Source organism: Dendrobium catenatum, unplaced genomic scaffold (assembly GCF_001605985.2).
Source record: "Dendrobium catenatum unplaced genomic scaffold, ASM160598v2 original_scaffold_30490, whole genome shotgun sequence".
NCBI lineage: Eukaryota > Viridiplantae > Streptophyta > Magnoliopsida > Asparagales > Orchidaceae > Dendrobium > Dendrobium catenatum.
Window position 1 is genome coordinate 78637 of NW_021348948.1, and position 23379 is coordinate 102015.

General features: G+C 39.2%; 1 protein-coding gene across 1 annotated transcript; it reads right to left on the bottom strand.

The window, feature by feature from the left end:
* Positions 1-237: 237 nt before the first annotated feature.
* LOC110113349 (pyruvate dehydrogenase E1 component subunit alpha-3, chloroplastic) lies at positions 238-23329 on the bottom strand. Its single transcript, XM_020845898.2, has 3 exons — positions 22897-23329; positions 22027-22804; positions 238-789 (listed from the first exon to the last, which is right to left on the bottom strand). The coding sequence occupies exons 1-3, from the start codon at positions 23119-23121 to the stop codon at positions 512-514; spliced, it is 1281 nt and encodes a 426-aa protein (XP_020701557.1). The 5' UTR covers positions 23122-23329; the 3' UTR covers positions 238-511.
* Between the last annotated feature and the right edge of the window lie 50 nt (positions 23330-23379).

The window sequence follows — 23379 nt, forward strand, 5'->3', positions numbered from 1 at the left end:
AATAGCAAGAAAGCCGTACAAAACAAAACCTACATCACTTAAAAAGTGTTACTTGAAAAAACTGAACTCTTGATTTTTATAACACGTTTTATTTAGGACAATTTTCTTACTGTTTTGTAAAATTATTGACGGCGAATATTAAGCCTTTTGGGCACCCATCATTTTTGGAACAAATAACAATAGGAGATGTCATCAAGAAAACCCACAAAGAAACAATGCTATCCACCACCAGGTCAATTAAAAATAAAACAGCCACCATATAAGGAATATTAGATACAACAATATCAATTTCATAGTGTCATAAACAATACTTGCCAAAAATAAGCTAAACCTGAACTCACACGTCTTAATAGTTGGACAAAGAAATGCAGCCGAAGACGTAGCAATATTGGCATTAATGAGAAAATAGAATAGGATGGTGAAAAGAGGATAATTTGCTACTAATCAGACTACATCAAAATACTGAAAAGTACCTTTTTGAACAAGAATGAGCAATGGAGTTACAGAATCTCTACACTTGCGCGGTACCCTGCGTGAATCCTGGATCCTCACACCTGTATTTTCCATCAGGACCAATTCCAAAGCCTTTCGGGTCTGCAAAGACATTCTCAAGCAGTTGGCTTCGAGGAGGAGCTGGGCTTGAATCCGCAAACTCCACAGCTTCTTCAACCAACTCATCAATCTTCTTATCAATGGCCTTGAGCTCAGACTCAGAAACAAGATTATGTTCAAGAACATACTTCTTCAGGGTAGCGATGGGGTCTCTGGAAGAATAGCGAGCCTTCTCATCTGCCGAAATAGAAAGAAAGAGCATCAGAAGACTCCATACCAAAAGTGCAACCGGCTTTCTCGTTTATAAACCAATTGAGCCCTTAAAGATCCGTTACGCAATGATCCAAATTTCATATAAGAACATTATCAATAATAAGACCCAGAAAACAAATAAAAATATAGTGCCTTCACAATAAATAAATAAATAAATAACCTCATTAAGGGGCCATATGAGATTATTTGTATTTTTTTTATTTTACTTTGATTATATTGGAATTTGAAATAAAACATTTTTAATATCTTGAAACCATTTCTGAATTTTGAATAAAAAGATTTACGTGGAAGAAAAGGCCATCATTAGCGATGCAACGATAGCGGTGCAACGATGACAGTCATTAAGATAACAACGGTGGTAATAGTGGTGGTGGTGGTAGTCGTCAGCAGAGCAATGACTGCAAAAGGAAAGGCAACTATGGCGGATGCCATGGTGGCTGGTGGTGCTGATATTGGTCGACAAAAATAGAGGCGACTAACAGAGGCTATGATTGTCTACCGACAATAGCCAACTGGAAGCAATGGTGTCCAGTAGTGGGTCACTGTGGATAGTCTGATATTTATTCTAAAAATACTCCAATCAACTTTTTTTTAGTGCTTAAAATTTTTTATTTATTTAAAAAAAATAAAAATAAAAATAAATAAAATATATAGTAAGCAAATATGTTTTAAAAAAAAAAGGATTTTAGACAGGCTATAAATTTATTAATTACAATCTTTCATATACTAGGTGTCTAGTTACAATGAGTAAAATGTCTCCAGCTTCTGCAGCTAAGTCTTACATTTGCATATGCTGTGCGAGCTAATTTTTTTTCATGTAAACTTGTAAGCAGCCCAACTCTGCCATAAACTTCTTTCTTCACTACCTATCCCTTCAGCATTAATAAATGATTATGGCATACAGCCTATGTAGAAATAATTTTAAAAGGAATGCATAGCTTGGCATCACATGGCTAAACTATAAAATATGGTCCATTCTAAGAACGGCAACCTATTGTCTTGATTTTCCAAATTCGCTGGTTAAATCAATGAGCGCTGCATACTTCATTTAGGAAAGGCTAATCACAATAAAAGTAAGCAGCTAGAACAAATTTTCACATGCATGTAGCAACTAGTTCAGTTCTAAAGGTATGTATAGAAATGAATTTCGATCTACATCTCAACATTAAAATTTGCATTACATAGTTCAATATGTTATATGTGAATCATAACGTTCCAAATATTTTTTTAGCATCATTTACTGTTCTAATATTCGTGTATAGTCCAACCTGAGACACGCATTAACAATATTTGAACTAAACCATGTGGTTCGAAAATTTCGCACCCTAGCATACTCACATTTCATGAGAAGAGTTATGATAGGAAATATTTGAATGTTTCAAATAAACCCTGACAAGATTGAGGAAAACAATGAAAAAACTTCACGAATCAAATGGAAAAACAACAAAACAGTAGTTTTTTTATGATGGAAATCAAACAATGGAAATAATAAAGCAAGATACAATTGATCCTCAATTCGAGAGGATGATCATTCTTTCTCAATCCCTAAATGAATCTAGGACCCAAGATAACAAGACAAGAACTTCGAAAATCAGCCACCAAAACAAAGCCTTACCCTAACCCTAGTTCCTCCCTCAAACTTAAAGCATATAATTAATCATTAAAGCCAAAAGACAAATTAGCCCTTGCAAGCCCCTCCGTTGGCTCCAAACATTTGAATTTGAATCTCTAGTGGACCATGTTAGGAAAGTTGCTATTTGCATGTTTTATATTCTTGCAACTTGTATAGTTTTGATGATTCCAAATATTATTATTTTATGTGTTGTTATCTCCTAACATTTTTTGGAAGATTTGTTTTTACTCTTGTGTGGACTAAATTTCAGGACAATCGAACTCCAGACAAACGAAGACTTCAAAATCAATTCATCATGAAATACTCTATGATTTGAAGCTTGTACTTTTCTTTGAAATAAACTTGAAAGGGAGTGATTGTAAATTGAGTGAATTAAAACACACACTTAAGGTGATCTTAAATATTTTGTACTGATCGTACGGGACGAACATAGTTCGAACGGGACGATCAAGTCAGTTATCTCATCGTAAGAACAATGGAATGAATGGGAACTGAAGAAAAATATTTTTTCTAAGTTCTGATCGTCCAAGACGAAATATTTTCGTCCCAGGACGAAGGGAACCGACTATGGCAGTTTCTGGCAATGTTTTGCAGTTTTCGGAAACGACCTTTGATATAACTGTTCGTACCGGACGAAATATTTTGTCCCGGGATGAACCTATTTCGTCGCAGGATGAAATTGGTTCGTACGGGACAGTTTTTTACACAGTTCGTCCGTACTAACTCAGGTTCGTACGGGACAATCCAGTGCGCAGAAAAACATGATTTTAACAGTTTTTTGGACGATTTTTCTTCTCCTTTCTATATAAGGACTCCTATAAACTATTACAAGTGCCTTTGGAGTTGTTTTCTCTTGAGAGGGATCATTGACTGTGAGTGTTTGGGAGATATTGTAAGAGTGAAGTGTGAGAGATCAAGTGAGGGGTTTGTGAGGGATTCACAAGGTTACTTGAAGAAGAAGATCTCTTTGTTTCTGCCCATCTCCTTTGAAGGCTCTCAAGTGAAGTTCAACAACATCGGTCCGGTTCTCTGTCGACACTTGGAGAGTGTAAAAGAACGACAAAGTGTATCTTTGACAGTTATTGTGTCTTCGTTCTTTTCGAGAAAACTAGAAGAGAACTTGAAAGGGAGAGAGGAAAGGGTGGAGTTTGAGAGGGAGAAGATCCTTGAAGGGGATTTCAAGAGAGTGTGGAGGGGATATTCACACGGTTGCTCCGGCGAACTTGCACCTCAGTACCATCGGATTCAAGGGTCGTCTTGAAGGAAGTTTTGGCTAGAAGAAGATCTCTTTGGTGCCAAATAACCCGGCTACTCCGCCGCACCGGGGAAGGTGAAAGTGATTTTGTACAGACTTCTCCACCTTGCGTTGGGGGCAAAAGGAGAGTCACTTTGTGGTATTAGTGCAATACTCGGAGGGTGCCTCCGGGGAGTGGATGTAGGTCAAGGTTTGACCGAACCACTATAAATCTAGTGTGTTCTTTCTTATTTTTCTTCCGCATTTAAGTTAATTGCAAATTGTTTACTCTGATTGAAAAGTTTATTTTTAAACTTTAAATTTAACTTGCATTAATAATTAAAAGGGTTTTCTAAAAATCCAAGAGTAGAAGTATAACTTTTAAATTACCAATTCACCCCCCCTCTTAATTAGCCATGTGACAATCACTTAGGCTTAACAACCTATTCACTAGACTCAACAGACCCCACCTCCTCTCTCTCTTTTGCCGCTATCCCTTCTTTTTTAAACCTGAACTAGCCCATTAAAAGGGGCTGGTTGGACTGGTCCAATAGGGACCGGTCTAACATTAACACACTCTCAAATAACCAACTTGTCCTCAAGGTGAAAATAGGAAAACTAACGCTTCACGCTCTCATAAAGCTCCCATGTCACCTCATAATCTAGAAGATCATTCCACTTGATCAACACTTCATTTACCCCTCCCTCTCCCTGGCGCACCCCTTGCAACTCAAATGATTCCAATATCACCTCCAAGTCCTCTGTTAATGTCATTGGTAGCTCAGAACTGGCTGCATGCTCCCCAATCGCCCTCCTTAGCTGTGAGACATGAAAAAAAAGGATGTATTGTTGTTGTGGATGGCAATTTCAGCTTATATGCTACTTTTTTTATCTTCTCCAATAATTAAAAGGGCCCAAAATACCTTGGTGCAAGCTCCTCATTTCTGCTGTTGGCGACCATTAGCTTGTTCATCATAATTTCCTGGGCCCTCAGTAGATGCCTCTTCAATTCTTCTAGCATCGGTCTCGCTCCTCTAGGTACTCTTCTACTGACAAAATTGGTGTGCTCCTATGCCCAAAATGCATTAAGATGAGGAGGGTTCCTTCCATACAACACCTTGAATGGAGTCATCTGAGAAGTAGAATGATAAGAGGTGTTGTACCAATACTTAGCCCATGCTAGTCACTTGGCCCATAACTTGGGTGTCTCTGATACAAAGCGTCTTAAGGTCAGTTTCCAAGCTCCTGTTGACCACTTCCGTTTAGTCATCCGTCTGTGAGTGGTAGGAGGTGCTCCTATTCAATACTGTCCCCTATAGTCTGAATAACTCCTCTTAAAAAAAATGGTAAAGGAACACCTTATCCCTATCGAATATTATGACCTCTAATACTCCATGTAGTCTAACCAGCTCTCTGAATAATAATGATGCCACTATCACTATGATGCCACTGTTACTATGGTGTACGGATGTCGTAGGAGAATGAAATGAGTATACTTACTTAACCGGTTCACCACCAGCTGGATCACTTTGAACCCTTCTGACCGGGATAGCCCATCTATGAAATCCATGGATACCTCCTCCCATACCGATCTGGTAAAGCTAACGGCTATAGTAATCCTCCTAGAGACATGACCATGTACTTGTTCCTCTAACAGATTTTACTTATGACTACCATTTCCTCCACATCCTTATGCATCCCTTTCCTTGAAAAATATGCATTTTGCATTAAAGAAAAGAAAGTACAAAGCCAAGGGGCACATAACCCACCAAAAACACAACCCCCAGCACAAAAACCCACGGGGGAAGAAGCCAAAAGCAAAACAAAAAGGTCGGAGCCAACATGAGAAGCTGACAACCCAACAAAAAAGAGAAACACCCTTTACACGACAAGGGGGGCCCAGCTAGGGAACCCATGGGGCCTGGGAGGGAGGGGAGAGGGATTCAGCGCGAGGGGGGGGGGGGGGGGTTGGCAACCAAAACAGAGAATAAAACAACCAAGCACGGTTGGGTAGTGGCCCCAACAAGAAAACCATTACACTCCGGACGGAGAGGTCCCACAATTTCAACCGCCTAAGGGGACTCGTCCCGGTAAAAGGATCAGCACAAAACCATTTCTTCCTCTTCTGGAGCCTCAGAAATGGGCCCAAGCTCCAGTAGCTGTCTCTGGGCTAAATAGAGAAGCTCGGTGGTCTGCTTCTTCGGCGGGGGAGGGAGGGAGCTGTCAGACGAACGCGCAATCTGTTTTTCCTTGGGGTCAAAAGGGGACGGAGTTAATCTGGCCCTGCAGGCCCGAGCTACGGAGGAATGGCCCCCACCTCAGGGCCCCTCTTATTTCGAACGGAGAAGGCAACAAGAAGGAGGGTGGGGGGGGGGGGGGGGTGGGGGGTGGGGGGGGGGGCTTTGGGGCTGCCTCTTAACTCGGGGTCTTCTCTCCACAAGGTTTAACTTGCCCAACTCGGGATGTTGACCTTTCGTAACCAGGGGGAAAGGGGGCTTTTGTCAGTGGCGGTGACCAGAGGGGGATGGGAGGGCCCAGCCTGACCAGCAGGACAGGCTTCGACGGTGTGATCGACTAAACCACAGTTGAAGAAGAAAATTGATAGGCCTTCGTATTCTATCCGTTGAAAAAACCTTCCGTAAACTCCCTGAATCCAAATCCTAAGGAGTAGCTTCTTGGATAGGTCTAGGCAAACACAGAGGCGAGCGAAGGAGGATCATACCACAAGTGCCGGTGTGGGCATCCATCCACAAGGGGTGTACGATGACATTGGCAATTCTGATGAGATTCTCGTGGTCCCAATAAAGTGGCAGCTGAGGTAGGAGAACCAAGATTGAGGAAGTAAGCCCCAAAAGGGAATTTGGGGAGTAGGTCGGCATCGACCGGTCCATCCTGATGAGTCTCCCTGCCACAATCCAAGGGCTACCCTAGAGGACAGGATTGCGGGCCTCCACACTCTGGAAGACGCAGAGGAATGAATGGGGACCGATGGTGATGATCTGGAATTCACCAAAATGAAACCACTTGCGGCGAAGCTCGCTTAGGAGGTAGGAGAACGAGACTCGTCGCCCGATTAGGTGGCCGAACAGAGCCATTGGAAGCTTCGCTTGGTAGTCGAAAACCGTGTCTGGGTTGGGTTGAAGAGTGTCCCCTACAAAAATGGCGTCGGTATACCTCTTATCAAGAACTATAAGCTAAACATGGCTCTAAGCGAATGGACCTGTTGGCCGCATAGCGGGGTACGGAGGAACAGCCGGGGGGCTCCCTAACGTCAGCAGCCGCAAAAAGCAACGTAGCAGACCCAAACTCCACTGGGGTAGCTGGGGGGTTAGCCGTAGCTAATGCATCCCCATGAGGCGTGGTGGCGGCAGCCTATGTAGACCCAGACGGGGAGGCAGGGAGGGAATCGACGAAACCCCCGGCTAGGGGACCGTACGCGACAGAATGGGAGGCCAAAAAAAGCAACAAAGACCTCCCTAGTCTCCATGTTGCGATTGTCAAAAGCAGCGTCCATTGAATTCGAAGGGGTGGGGGAGCTCTCGGAGCTGGAGAGCGTTCCATTGTGGCCCGACGAGGCGCTCGAGGCCATGCTAGGATCTATCATGTCTTCGTCATCCTTGAGGGAAAGGTTCGGGGGAGCAACGACCATTGGAGGAAGAGGGGAACTGTCACGGGAGTAGGGATTGGCAGGAAGATGGTCTCGACCGGGAGGGACGAGTCGGCTTTAAGCAGGGGAAAACTGGCTTGCAAGCCAACCCGGTCCACGAGGAGAGGGGACCTAACCAAAACACCCGCCATGACCGGAGCACCTACTGAACCGGGTTCAAAAAATGGCGGGAAAATAGTTGCCGCAATGGGGCGTGACGAGGCAGGCGAGTTCCGTATCAAATCAGCAGGCCGTCCGGCGGGCGGCGTTGCGGCAGCTAGTACAAGTCTACAGCTAATATCCTGTATGTCTTCTGCACCCTTAAGTGACCCCAACAACTCTCTTTTGAAACTCATGGAGCAAGTTTAGAATGTGGACTGATGTCTTAGGCATCACAACCCTTAACTAGTATAGAAGTCTCTCCCCCTCCAAAGAATACCCAAGGTGGCTACTCCCTTCCTTCAATAAATCAACCTTAAGCTTTCCCAATTCCTCATCCCAGGCACTCTCCTCTTTGATGGCCTCCCAATCTAGCATCAACAGGATCGATGCTGTTGTCGCTGCAACCCCCCCCGCCCAAATACAATTGAACAAGGTATCTGCCGCCTTGTTCTCCACTTTCGGTCTGTATTAGATTTCAAAATCATACCCCAACAATTTGGACAACCACCACTGATGTTCCTCTGTCACCATTCGCTGTTCCAACAAGTACTTCAGGTTCCACTGGTCTGTTCGGACAATGAAATGCCTACCTAATAAGTTGAGCCGCCACTTCTGGATGGCTAATACAATGCCCATCAACTCCGACTGAAAAATTGATTTTAGCTTGGATCTAGTTATCAATACTTGGCTGAACTAGGCAATAGGTCGATGATTCTGCATGAGCACTGCCCCTAATCTATATCCTAAAGCATCTGTCTCCATCATGAACAGCTGAGTGAAGTTCGATAGTGCTAAGACTGGTATAATAGTCATAGCCTTCTTCAAGCTCTTAAAGGTTACTGCGGCCACCTCCCCCCATAGGAACTCATCATTCTTCAGCTGCTCTGTCAGTGGCCATGCTATGGTGCTGTACCCCTTCACGGACCACCTATAGTATCCTGCCAGTTCTAGGACTCATCTCAGCTCCTTCAGATTCTTGGGCACTGGCCATCTCAACATCGCTTCAATTTTTGATTGATCTACTGCCACCCCCTCTTTAGATATAATATGGCCCAAATACTCTACACTGGCCTCGGCAAAACAGCATTTTGTTTAGGTTGGCCCTCAGTTGATGCTCCTGCAACACCTCTAATACCCTCCTTAAGTGTTCACGGTGCTTATCCGTCCTGCTATAAACTAGGATATCGTCAAAGAAAACCAAGACAAATCGCCTAAGATATAATCTGAAGTTCTTGTTCATAAGTGATTGAAATGTGGCTGGAGCGTTAGTGAGGTCAAAAGGCATCACTAAGAACTGATAATGCCCCTCATGAGTTCGAAAAGAAGTCTTGGACACATCTTCCTTCTTTATTCGTATATGATGATATCCTGACTTAAGATCTATTTTGGTGAAGATCATTGCTCCACTCAACATATCCAACAGCTCTCTATCACTAGTATGGGAAACTTGTCCAACACAACCTTCTTATTTACTGCCATGTAGTCGACACAAGGCCTCCAATTGTGATCTTTTTTCTTAACCAGTAATATAGGGCTAGAAAAAGAACTAACACTAGGCCTAATAATTCCTGCCTCCAACATTTCTCTAATCAACTTTTCAATATCATCATTCTAAAATTGAGGATAGCAGTAAATCCAGACGTTGATGGTTGACACACCTTCCCTCAAGGTGATAGTATGTAGGAGCTCCCTTGGTGGTGGCAATCTCTGAGGTGGTTGAGAAACCTCATAGAATCGTTGAATCAACAACTGTACTGAGAGAGGTATGTCCCCTCCCTCTTCCAACTAAACACCCTCCAGTTTGTGCAGCTCCACTAGAAAGCCCTCCCACACTTGTATAATTCTCACCATGGTTTTGAGAGATATGATGGCCTTGGATAGCCTTGCATCTCCTCTTATTACCACTTTTCTCTTATCCACCATCAACTCCATCGTGAGTGCTCCCCAATTGACCCTAATTGACCTTGGTGTCTCCCAAGTTCTACAACAACTTCATCCATAGGATGACATCAATACTTCCTAACTCCAGTGGGAGAAAATCCTCGCTCACCTGAATTCCTTGGATGGTCAACACCATTCCTCTGCAAATCCCTTGGCCTTTCACCACCTTTCCCGTACCCATCATTACCCCATAATAGCTTCTATCCACCAACTTCTCTCCCAATTGTTCTACGACCTGTGTGGAAATGAATTATGGGTAGCCCCAATATCAATTAGCACCACCACCTCCATATCTACTATTTCCCCTTTTACCTTCATGGTAATGATTCGGTGTGAATCCTACCAGTGAGTTCAGAGATACCTCTGCCACATCGAGATGCAGATTGTCATCCATCTCTCCCTCTACCTCTCCCTCACCCCCTCAGTTTCGTCATCATCAAAGACGGTGAGAACTTAAAGAGTTTGATCCTTAGACCTATACACTTGAGTATACTTCACATCGCACCTGAAGCATAATCTCTTCGCCCTCTTCTCCTGCACTCCCTCTCCGTCAATCTCTTGCAATTTCCCCCACTCCCTCCTATTGGCTTTTCCCTCATAGTCTCACGAAATCCACCTGCTACAGGACCCTTGGGTGCTAGGAGAGTGGTAGTCATCCCGTAAGAGCCACCTGAACTGCTGCTCCTGGCTCCCCTCTCTAGACACCTCTGATCTTCCACCAACTGTGTCAGCTCAATCGCCTCTCCCAAGTCACGAGGTCTCATGACCCTCACCGCAGGTCAGACCTCAAATTTGATTCTCTTCATGAAGTTTCCTTCCAGCACCGTTTCTAATAGACGCTCCACCTGGCTAGCCAAGTACTTAAACCTCTTGCGGTAGTCTGCCATTGAGTCATCATGTACTTATGCAAAGAACTGCTCATAGAAGTCCCCTCACTTGCCTGTTCGGAAACATTCTAGTAAGCACTCCTTCAACTCTCTCCAGTCCCGTATGGGCCTCCTCTAGTCCCTCCCCTGATACCACGATAGCGCCTTCACCTCCAAACATAGCCTTACTGCTATCAATTTGTCCTCCTCTATCAATTCATTGATAATGAAATACATCTCCACCTTAAAGAACCACCCATGTGTGTCCCCCGTCAAAAATGATCATCTTTAGCTTCCCAACTCCTGATCTCCCCCGTTTCCCCTTATTCTCATAGTTTCCCCTTTCCCAAGTGTTTAGCCCTCCCTTAGTCTCCGTATCTTCCCTCCTACATTCAAACACAAACCCCTCTTCACTTTGTCCCCTCTTCTCTTTGTCCACTCTTGCCTTCAAAATCAACACCCTTTCATCCATATTCTCCTTCTTTTCTTCCCCAACCAGCACCCCTTAATTCATGCCCCTCATACCCATGCCTCCCTCAATACCTTCCTCCTCTTTCTTCCATGATTTACACCTCATCGTCCCTCACACAAAACTCAGAATTTGTCATTCTAGCCGCTGGTCCTTTTGACTTTGGCGTCGCCGTTTGGATTTGATTTTCCAATATCTTCTTCACCATCTCATGAAGATCAAAAATATTGCCTTCCACTGATGAAACATTGTCTTCTATGGATGAAATTCTATCTTCCACCATTGCTATGATTTGACTCATCTCTCCTTCAAAGCATCCCTCCAATGCATCAACCATCTTGGCCGCCATCTGGAATATTTGTAGGTTAAAAAATATAGAATTTGATAAAGACGGTGAAAAATTCTCCCTTTCGGACAAAAATCACTACTGATTTTTTAGAAATCAGCCCATGATTGGTCCCAAAATCCGCTCTGATAGCAATTTGATAGGAAATCCTTGAATATTTCAAGTAAACCCTAGCAAGATTGAAGAAAACAGCAAGGAAACTTCACAAATCTAATTGAAAAATAACAAAACAATAGTTTTTTTAAGGTGGAAATCAAACAACGGAAACAATAAAGCAAGATACAATTTATCCTCAATTCGAGAGGAAGATCATTCTCTCCCAATCCCTTGACGAATCAAAGGCCCATGACACCAAGACAAGAACTCCACAAATCAGCCACCAAAACAAAGCCTAACCCTAACCCTAATTCCTTCCTCATTCTTAAAGCATACAATTAATTATCCAAAGAGTAAAAAAAAAAATACAATTCATCATTAAAGCCAAAAAAAAAAAGATTAGCCCTTACTGCCCCCTCCTTTGGCTCCAAACATTTGAATTTGAATCTCTAGTGGACCCCACCTCCTCTCTCTCTCTCTCTCTTGTCGCCGCCCCTTGTTTAGTAAATTTGAACCGACATATTAAAAGGGGCCAGTTGGATCGGTCTAATAGGGAACGGTCTAACAAGTTATAATAGAACTATGTTACAACCCAAATTTTCAGTATGAATATTGTCCAAGGATTTTGCCTTCATTTCACAAGGACTTTATGATTCAGTTTCAAGCTTTTATTATATGCTCAAGCCCCAATGGTAAATTACTCCTCTCGGCAACAAGATAAAATTTTAGATGAAGGTCAGTCATTAGATAAATACTAAGTACCCAAAATATAATAGAGCAATTTCAGCATTAAATTGGATTTTTAGTGTTTGCAATTTACCAAGATATACTAAACTGGATGATGAAAGATTGATAACAAACTATATTAAAAGATCTCACTGTTCCATCATTCTGGATTGTCGTGGTCCCTACTCTCCTTAGAGGAGATAATCAATCCAACACTATCGAAGGATCTTCAAGAGTTGTTTCATCCAATATTACAATGTAGACTTGTGATAGATGTTTGCCTAAATGGCATATTCGAGCCAACCTTAGTTGAAAAAGGGCTTTGTGCCTTATCAAATATACCCTTTGATTCATTACTTAAGGGATTTGAGTCATTGACAAATATACATTCTAAGAACGTGACCATAATTTAATAGTGTTATTTAATGAAAAAACAACCAATTAGAGGACCCCAATCATAACTGTTTAGATATGATGCCATTTAGCAGCAAAATCACATGTTATATGACATGTGTCACGTCCTTAATAATGTTAAATCGTTTGAAAATGAATCTTAACGATATACTCGGCAAGGCATTAACTCTATAGGAGCTAAAATTATTCTCAAATTTATCATCCTCGACAAGCTGTTGTAGAAGTTGGACGGGTTTCTCTTTAAACCACATAGATAAACCTCGTTCTTCAACTAGCAACTTTTTTATTTGTCATAGCTATTTTTATCTATAAAATAAGCTTTACATCACTAGTTCATCCATTCAATATTTCTTGATCAATGAGCTTCATTCTAGACGTATTGTGGGACGTTGACAGGGATAAAAACATTAAGTTGATAGAATAAAGATCATTTTGGCCCTTCCTAAAAAGATATTTTGAATGCATCATTGTCTATTATCTCACCTACAAATTTACCAAAATAACTAAGCAAAAACCTGACAAAAACACTATTCTATGAGTCTCCTATCGACCTTGAGAGAATCTCTTCATAGATTTCATTTTATGATCAACAAAACTTATCACGAATATGATAAATATTTAGTCGTTGTTGATAGGTTCTCCGAAATAGCGTAGTTTTTATCCCGAACAAAAATAATAATGTCCTCCACATAGCTGAACTTTTAAAAAAAAAATATCATAATACATGGATTACCATCAACAATATTTTCAAATAAGAATGTTAGATTTATTTCATATTTTGAAAAACACTATGAAAACTATTCAAAATACAACTACATTTTTTATTTGCATTCCATCTCCTAACAGACAAGCAGATAGAAGCAGTTTATAGATATTTAGGTATTTAGTAAATCAAAATATCAGTACTTTGGACTTACATCACCTACTATTGAGTTTTTATATGGCAGAATTAATTCTAGAATAACTTAGAAAACACATTTCAAATTTGCTTATGGTTATAACCAAAATAAACAAATTGACATGATAATTATTTCTCATCATTCATTTTTTAATATTGCACGCATATTTGCACAAAATTTTCACGATCTATCTGAACGAATAAAGCAAGAAATCTAAAAGGTAATAATCAATGTATAAATGCAAGAGTTTAAAGACTCTTCTAAAGAACAAATTGAAAGTAAAAATGTCTTAATTCAAATTCTCCCTAAGCATTATTAATAATCTATACATAAATGCAATAAAGTCTAAAGACACTTTTAAAGAATAAATTGAGGGCAATATTGTCTTAATAATTCAAATTCACCTTAAGCATTATCCAACTAAATATAGTAAGATTCAAACTCAGGTTTATGGTCCACTCAAAATCCTTAAGAAACCTAAATCAAATATTTATCTCCTAGAATTACTTTTTGATATATATAACTTTCATTTTTAATATTGAGGATATACTATCTTATCGGAGAATTCTTAAAACTCAAGATTTGCAAGATAATATATTAAATTTAGAGAATTTGATAGGGAAAAGGCTTCATTTTATTAGAGAAAACTATTCATATTTATAGGTCTATACAAGATATCTTAATAATAAAACAAATAATTATAGAATCATGCATAATTGCCTTAATATGATCCTTCCTAAATCAGTTACCCAAATATGGAAGGAGATCATCGTGATCCAGGTGTGCCTCCCACGGATTCCCACCCTAGCCATCAAGTGTCAAGGGACAGCTTGGATTTAATAGAGATTGGCGTGATCCAGGTGAGCCTCCCACAGATTTCCATTCTGGCAGTGGGATCAAGTGTCAATGGATGGCTGAGATTTTAACACTCCCCCTCAAGTTGGAGAATGCAGATCAGTCATTTCTAACTTGGTAATTAGTCCTCAAAAAGTAGAGTTATCAAGTCCCTTGGTGTACCATAAGTCATTCATTTGCTAAAGTTTTGGGAGGAATTAGCTTCAAATATTGTTGCGGCAAAGAATGGCGATGAAGGCTATCTCAATAGCCAGCATGGTGCAGGACTGTAATGAAGGTTGTATTGAACAGTAGCCCTCAAGATACCAGAAACGGTAATAAAGGCCTTTGGCGGGACAGCAGGGAAACTAGATTAATTATTCTTCCAAATTGACAAAATCGAGAGCAAACACGTGCACAAGAGGCTCCTAGGTTTGTTTGGCCCGACTAGATCGCATCCATAGCAACTCTTCAACTGCTTGTTCTTTGCTCGATTCGGAACCAGCACAAGCATGCAGGCTGGCTAGTCATCCCGGCTCAAGCACATATGCACGCAATTCCTATCGCTCTTTCTCTTGATCCTCTTCTTCGCTCGATTCAACCGCCAAGTAGGCACGCACGAGAGGGTCTCGTGTGCCTTCTATAGCCGCATGAAGAAGACTGAAAGGTGAATCCTTCTCACTTGCTTGGCTATTATGGACGTATGCGAGTAGAAACCAGAATGCAAGAACCAGCTCATCCTTGATCACACGCAGCGGTGAGTGCAAACTGCTCAATCAACTCCCAAGCACACGCACAGAATCTTTTGGCCATACGACACTCTCGTCAAATTCGGTCACACACATGCGAGAGAGGTTTACGAGATGTTCGTCTCTCTCAATCGAATGCATAGACCACGGGGTTCTCGATCGACTCCTTTATACGAGGCGCACTAAACATTTCTCTCTTGATCGAACGGATTTCATTTTTGAAGGGAAGGCCGGGCCTTCCCTTCAAAAAGCCCAACAGTAAAAAAACTTAGAATTCTGGCCAAGGCAATGAAGGCCTTGATACCATGTTAAATTTAGAGAATTGGAGAGAGAAAAGGCTTCATTTTATTAGACAAAACTACCCATACTTATAGGTCTATACAAGATATTTTAATAAAGAAATAAATAATTATAGAATCATACATAATTGCCTTAATATAATCCTTCCAAAATCAGCCACCCAAATATGGAAGGAGATCGGAGTGATCCAGGTAAGCCTCCCATGGATTTCAATCCTAGTCATGGGATCAAGTGTCAAGGGATGGCTCAGATTTAACAAAGATTGGCGTGATCCAGGTGAGGCTCCCACGGATTCCCATCCTGGCCGTGGGATCAAGTGTCAAGGGGCGACTAAGATTTTAACATAACCTTGTTGACGGAGACAAATCAAATTTTGTTGATTCTACATATGTTGTAGCTCTTAAATATTAATGACATTATCTTAGAAAAACTCTATGCACTAACAGGCAGATAACCCAAATTCTTGTTTAGATGAAAAAACCTCCTCCTTCAAAAGACAATTGGATGACCAAAGAAGTCATAAATAAACTTGCCCACACTTTAAATGAAAAAACACAACCTCCTCCAAGTGCATGGTATGGTCGTCCACACTTAGATTTTAACTATACTGAGCAAAATTCTTTGAGGTCTAATGGAGTTGATGCAGCACAAAAATAAAGGCCAAAGATAACGCTACAGACAATGGCACGCAATTAGGAATTAGGCTATTTATAAAGTAAAACTCTTCATACAAGCCCGTGGATGAACCATAATCTCTCTAAAATCATTGAAATATAATAAAGAAGCTTAATTTAAGACCCTTTAATGAGTAAGTCAACCATGCCAGCAATTAAAGCAAATATCTTAAAAAATTATTTAGTTTTATGACCACTATACCTATCTTATTTTGCTAATTAGAATTTTCATGCTTGTCTAAAATTTTGCATTATTTGTCTTAATTTATTTCCCTTTATATAAGAACAAATCGTGAATACAAAGAATAGTAATTTTTGGCTCAAAGTGTCTTCTGAAATTGTTTAGGCTTGGAAAATGTCTATAAAAACAAAATTGCTTTGTATTTTTGGATTCATTAAATAAAATTTATTTCAGCGTGTGCAAATTACATAGGGAAAAGCTTAGTGATTGATCCACTCTCTAATAAATATGATTGTTGATTCTCTAAGAATTTGATGAGTTTTTAAATATCTTTTCTCACCATTAGTCCTCTTTTCTAACACAGTTCTCATTTTTTTTACATAATCAAAATCGTAATTTTTCTCAATCTCAAAATATATTCACTCTTCTAAGCTCTCTAAAAAATTTTCTTGCATCCCTCATAATCTCCTTAGGCCATAAATCCACAATAATCCTAAGATGTCCTAAAAAAACGTAAGATGCCCTAGCAAAAGGGCTAACATAGAGAGACAATATCTTGCTGTGAGTAACCAGATTGAAAATATCATAACTCATTAATTACTAATCCAAAATCCATAAAAATAACAACATTAGCTTGCTAACATTTCACACTTTTAATATGAAGTTCCTAACCTTTTTCCTCCAAGAAAAACCTACACTTTGATTGCCTAAAATCTTTTGAACCAAATTTATCCAAACCCCTGATACCTTTGACACCACCACCAAATGGAGACACTAATGAAGTTGTTTACTTTATCATAAAGATTTTATAGACCCTACATCAACTTATCTAATGCCTATTGAGATGGGTAATTGTGAGGATCATATTTAGCAAGATGACTTATCTATGGACATAACCCACTTCTTGTTAAGTAGTCACTATTTATATAACATGAACATTATATATTATGGTTAAGATAAAACATGTATATTTAAATATAAGAGCAAAACCATATTTTTTTTCGAGTCAAGCCAATAGACAAGTCGTCACCACAACCACCACACAAATCAAGTTCTGAGATAAGGCATGTACCTAATCAAAATAGGAGTGCTAAGTTGCAGTTGATTTCCATTGACACTCCACGTATTAGAGAGATTGTTTTTGGTTTTCACACTAAAGAGACTACTGTACCCATGTTTAGATATGATTTTAGAGCAGAGAAAATAAGATTTAGACTTAAATGAGTTTTTTTACTTAGCTTTACTTCACATGCTCCATGTGAAAAAACTTTGCAACATTCCATAAAAGACTCATATACATGTTGATTTCTTAGATATATTCACTGAGTTTTAGTACACTAAAACTCAAGGACTAGTCAAAATGAGTTGCCAAGATTCTGCTCTAGTTCACAGATTTCAATCCTCTCCCATAATAGGATGCTCTGACATAACATGTGAAATAAATAAAAAATAAAAATAAAATAAAATGATTTACTTGGAAAAGGTTGCCTCAATAAAGAATTGGTCCACATAATATACTTGACTTACTAACTCCTAAAAAAGATAATTAATGGAGGATATATGTTGAGAGCCGATCAATAAACAACACAACCATCAAGTATAAGTTTTTCATGCCTGGACAAGATGATATGCATTATTTGTTTCTGACTCAACAAAACCATCTTGGATCTATTATATTTATATATTTATATATTAATATTGATGATGATATAACTTCAAATGTTAAAACAATGTCATTAAAATAGAGTAATGTCTTAGTTAGAAGTATTATGCATAAGACTGTAAAAATGGAGACATAAGAATAAATTTCACAAAAGTAAAATTATATAACCTATGCTTTTGCTTATGAATATTAAGCAATAAAAACTTAATCATGATTAAAATGAGCACACCAAAACTGAGATTATTATGATTGAGGTATAGCAAAATTAGAAATGATAAGTAGACAAATAATTATGTTCAGGTTTGGGAGTGGCATCTATCAAAGTTTAGGTGTTGGAGATTAAATTGAAGAGCTTTTATAATGATTAATAGAAAATACACTAATAAAATGGGTAGAAAAATAATTTGCTTAAGGATTAAGAAGGAATATAAGTAAACTAATGATAACATTGATAGAAATTGCCTATCATTATGTGTATAATGTGTTTAACACCACATGTAACACACTCAAGAAGAATGAATGGAGAAAAGATCATAAAATAGACCCTACAAATAACTTGGATAGGGATAAAAATGATCATCATCATCATAAAATTGTGAACAATGAATAAAAATACAAAAGAATTAGTCTCCACAATAATTAGAAGAAGAAGATTTATTATGGGTTTGCTAGAAAGCGAATGTTAAGGGAAAAATCCAAACACATTGGGAAATGCTATAAGCCATTATCTATTGGGAAGTTTAACAATAAAAATATATTAATAATAAACAGAAGTTAACTTTTAAGGTGAATATAGTTAGGGAGATTAACTATAGGTGAGGGCATTATAAATGTGGGTTTTACTACTCATGATCCTTTAATTTGATTCAACATTAACTTGAACTCTAATCTTAGAAACAAATGGATAAACTATTATTACATAAAATTGAAGAGAGGATATTGATTTGTGGTGACCTAAACAAGCATATATATATATGTGTGTGTGTGTGTGTGTGTGTATTATATATATATTATGAGTATGGAATAGAAATATAAATATGATAATCATAGTTGAATATTATTTTTGATATAGTAAACAAATACTTAAAAATGAGAAAATCATATAGTTGAAAACTAAAAAATTACCAAATAAAAAATATATACCTATCCTACACTACATGACACTTATTTGAACCGTCGGAATGTTAATATAGCTGCCGGTAAAACCGGCAATTGAGATGGCCGGTACGCCACCGGTAATTAACTGGCGATCGCCAGCGCTATGACCTCCGGAAATTACCAGTTGTGTACGCTGTCGGTAAAATTAACAGCAGGAAACACTACATGAAAAACGTCATTTTCCGGCGTCCATTTTTGTCGGAAAATGGCCAAAATCCGTCAGAAAATTGCATTTCCGAATAAATAATTTAAGATTAAATTTAAATCATTTACTTTTTTGTTATTAAATAATTAAATTAAAATTTATTTTATTATAATTTATGTTATTAAATTAAATAATTTATATTAGTAAATTCAATAATTTAAGTCATATTTTAAAAAAAATATATTTAATTTAAATAATTTAATTTGACAATAAGTTATTACAATATAACTTAATTTTTTAATTTATGTCGAAAATCTGCTGGAAAGTCCGCCGGAAATGCCCTTCGAAAAAAATCCATAGGAAAACCAGTCAAAAAATTTGTCGGAAAATCGTTGGAAAATTTCCGTCGGAAATCCGCCGGTATTTGCGACGAATTTACTTCCGCCGGAAATTCTGTCGGAAATGAGCTGTTTTCCTGTAGTGAAATTCACCGTCGCAATTCGTTTCCTATGCGGTTTATACCGGTGGTTATTAGACCGCCGGAGAACCACTGGTAATTTTTATAACCGCCGGAAAATTTAACCTAACCACTAGAAAAAGCAGCTGGTAATTGTTAATTTTCATGTAGTGCTAACGAATGATGGGAAATTTTTTTTACAAAGTTTTTAGAATGATTTTTAGAGAAAGTTTAACTACCAAACACCACCACCACCACAACAACAACAAAAATTAAGCCTTTATCTCACTATGTGGGGTCGGCTACATGAATCCTTTTTCTCCATATATCTTAAAAGTGTTAAAATTAATCAAAAGAAATATTTGCCAAATAATAAGAAAGAGGAATATGAAATATGCAAAATTATATAGTTGAACCAAACTTTAGATACAATAAATGGTTAGTTATATTAAGAAGATTGTCATAAAAGTTTTAGGACAATATATAAATTGATCTACATAAGGAAACCCAATGTTGGTGTGAGAAAGAGCAATTTATAAAGATAAATAATTGTCTTTTTAAAGAGGAAAACATAACACTAATGAAACTAGAAAGTTTCATGAAGAGGTTAGTTAACAAAAAAAAGTTATATATTTTAACGAGTTATTAAAAAGTTAGATAAAAATTAAGGAAAAAGAGAAATATTTAAATAATCAAAACTAGATAGGAGATTTAAGAACTTTAATGAAGTTAGATGTACTAGAAAACAATAAGGATATAATATTTTAAGTTAAGGTTCGGCAGGTAAAACAGAAAAATGACTTAAGAGTATTATGCAATAAGAGGATACAATAGAGACTTAAAGACTACATTTTATAAAACCTCAATTAGGCTGATAAGGGAGGTAAGGAAGGCATTGATATTCAAGTTGAGTATGGTAAAAATAAGAACATCAAAATGGATAAGTGCCCAAAATAGAAATGTCAATTTAAGGAATAATGATTTTAAAAGAATGATTGGAATTACATCTATTGAAGACAAGGCAATTGATAATAGACTTCAATATGAATGATTTAACACAACAGGAAATATTGAAATGGAGTGAATGAAAAATGAGGATTCAAATAGCCAACTTTAAGTAGTCAAGATAAGGCTAATAATGAAAATGATGATGCAATAATAAAGAATCATTTTGGATTAATGCTAGGAAGATTCACTATTAAACCAACTGTTTTATTAATTTACACTACATTACGAGTGGGGTTAACTTAACCAATTAAGTGTGGATGACCAAACCATGCTCTTGGTTGGAGCACCCATGTTTGACTGAAACCCAACATGATTACATTAATGATTTACGTTTAAGCAAGGATGGTTCCATTTAGCCTAGCCCACCCAAAACATTACATATGTTTAATAAATTCAACTTGACCATTCGGGTTCATGCCTAATCCCTTAGAATTATCAAGTCCAACCACATAAAACTGAAGGAAAGCCTTAAACCTCAAGTATGACTCGACTTGTTAAATTGATTGCACCACAATCTACTAATGTGAAGTTAACTAAGAGCTCGTCCAAGGGGGCACTCACCACAATGAGAGGGTACCCACCTAAGAAGCGCTCACCTTAAAAGTAACTCGCCAAATTGATGCAGTTATCTCAGAAGAACTTGTCTAATTGGAGTATTAATGTTAGAAGAACTTGCCTTGAATAGAAGTTTATGCACCCATTAGATTGAAATGCATCCACCCAATAATAACAACTTCACTAATTCAATCAAAACCTAAACCAAAAAACTCATTCATCGGAAGAACCGTTGGAGGAACTTGTCGGAGACACACCATAGGCATTTGCCGAAGGTATCCTATGGTCACTCAAGAGATGGATACCCCCGTGTCTATAGTAGTCAAATTATATATTTATTTTAGTATTCCTTGGGTGTAACCTCTCATATAACTTTCCTAACCCTATGAATATAGGGTTGAGATGAAATTTTATACTCCATGCAATTAATATTCGCAATAGGGAAATTGAAGTTTAGAGCTTTCCCTTCTCAATCATCCTTCTCTTCCTCTCTTGCTCTAAAAAAACTTGGTTAATCTTTCAACTAGAGTCAATGTGTTGCCCACAAATAAATTTGAATCCAACACACTAATTCCAATACTTATTACCAAAGGAAACTTTGGAAAGCACTGCAGCATCCAAATTGTATGGACTGCTTAGAATTGGTGTATTTCAAAGTAGAGTATCATGACATAGGAATCAGAAAAGCAGAACGCAGAGCATAGTGTGCGCATAAAACAAAGCACAGATCAACGGGTTTGGCGAAAATAAAGCCCCACCTTTTAACACCTAATCAGAGGATTAATCAAAAAATATAACAGAATATAAAAAATTAATCTTTCGAAGAATGAAAGCTAGAAAGAGCAAATGGAGGCAATACGTTTCATATAATTACATTAATAGAGCCAATTCAAGTCAGAGTAAGCATACAGAGCACATCATTTCAATCAAAAAAGCAAAAAAAAAAAAATCAAAATAGATTTATAATTCCAAGGATGGTAGTATGAAAATAAATAAATGAAAGGAGAGGGAGAAGGGGGTAGAGGTTTGAGACAGACATACTAACCAGGATTCCGGAGCTCATCAGGATCAGCAAGCGAGTGTCCCCTGAACCTATACGTCTCGCATTCCACCAGTGTCGGCCCATCTCCCCTCCTCGCCCTAGCAACGGCATCCTTGGCGACCTCCCGGACCTTCAACACATCCATCCCATCGACATGCACTCCAGGTATCCCAAAGGGCGGCCCTTTCTTCCATATTTCTGGGTCAGACGTGGCCCTAAAATGTGACATCCCGATCGCCCACAAGTTGTTTTCCACCACGAACACGATGGGGAGCTTCCACAGCGCTGCCATGTTGAGGCATTCGAAGAACTGGCCATTGTTACAGGTGCCGTCGCCGAAGAACGCTATGGTAACGTCATCACAATTCTCCTTGAGGACCTCACGGCGATACTTGGACGAGAAGGCGGCGCCAGTGGCGACTGGTATGCCCTCTCCAATAAAGGCGAAGCCACCGATGAGGTTGTGCTCGCGGGAGAACATGTGCATAGATCCGCCCTGACCACGACAGCAGCCAGTGGTTTTCCCGAAGAGCTCCGCCATGACGGCCCGGGCGGGAACGCCCTTACTGAGCGCGTGGACGTGGTCGCGGTAGGTACTGACAACGGTGTCGCGTGCGGTGAGGAGCCGAATGAAGCCCGTGGAAACCGCTTCCTGGCCATTGTAGAGGTGAACAAAGCCAAACATCTTGCCGCGGTAGTACATTTGGGCGCACATGTCCTCGAAAGAGCGCCCCAACACCATGTCTTCGTACAAATCCAGCGCTTCCTTGGAGGTGATCGCCTGAGAAAGAAAAAAAAACACGATAATTGTAAGATCGGACGGTGAGATCGGTTAAATTAGGGTAAGGCGACGGGGTGTGAATGGATCGGTACAGCTAAAGCGGAGCCGATCTGCTTCTCGTTGCTGACGACATTCGCGGAGAGTACACGAACCGGGCGGCCGGCTGCGGTGACGGAGGACGTGGAGGAGAGGTAATTGGCGCCGGATGAGCGTAAAAGCCGGCTGGCTGGAGCCGCATGAAAGGGGGAGGAGTGGCGACGGTATTCTCCCGCGATCGGGTGAGAGGGAAGGATCTTCAAGGCAGAGAAGGAGGACATTATGATAGGTGTGATCAAAGGTGGAGGCGCTCTTCCTTCTCCTCCTATGTAACTCTTCCTCGCGAGGAAAGGTGCGTGGGGCGAAGAGAACAAGGGAGAAGGAGGATGGACGGCGTGTGAAAGGCCGCCAAATTGGTTGACTATATATTAACCTTAACCATAATGATGCGGAAATCACGAAGTTTAGGAAGAAGGCGGTGAGTGGTGAGAGATTTTTAACAATCATTAACAAACTATGCTCTAGATTTCTTTTCCATG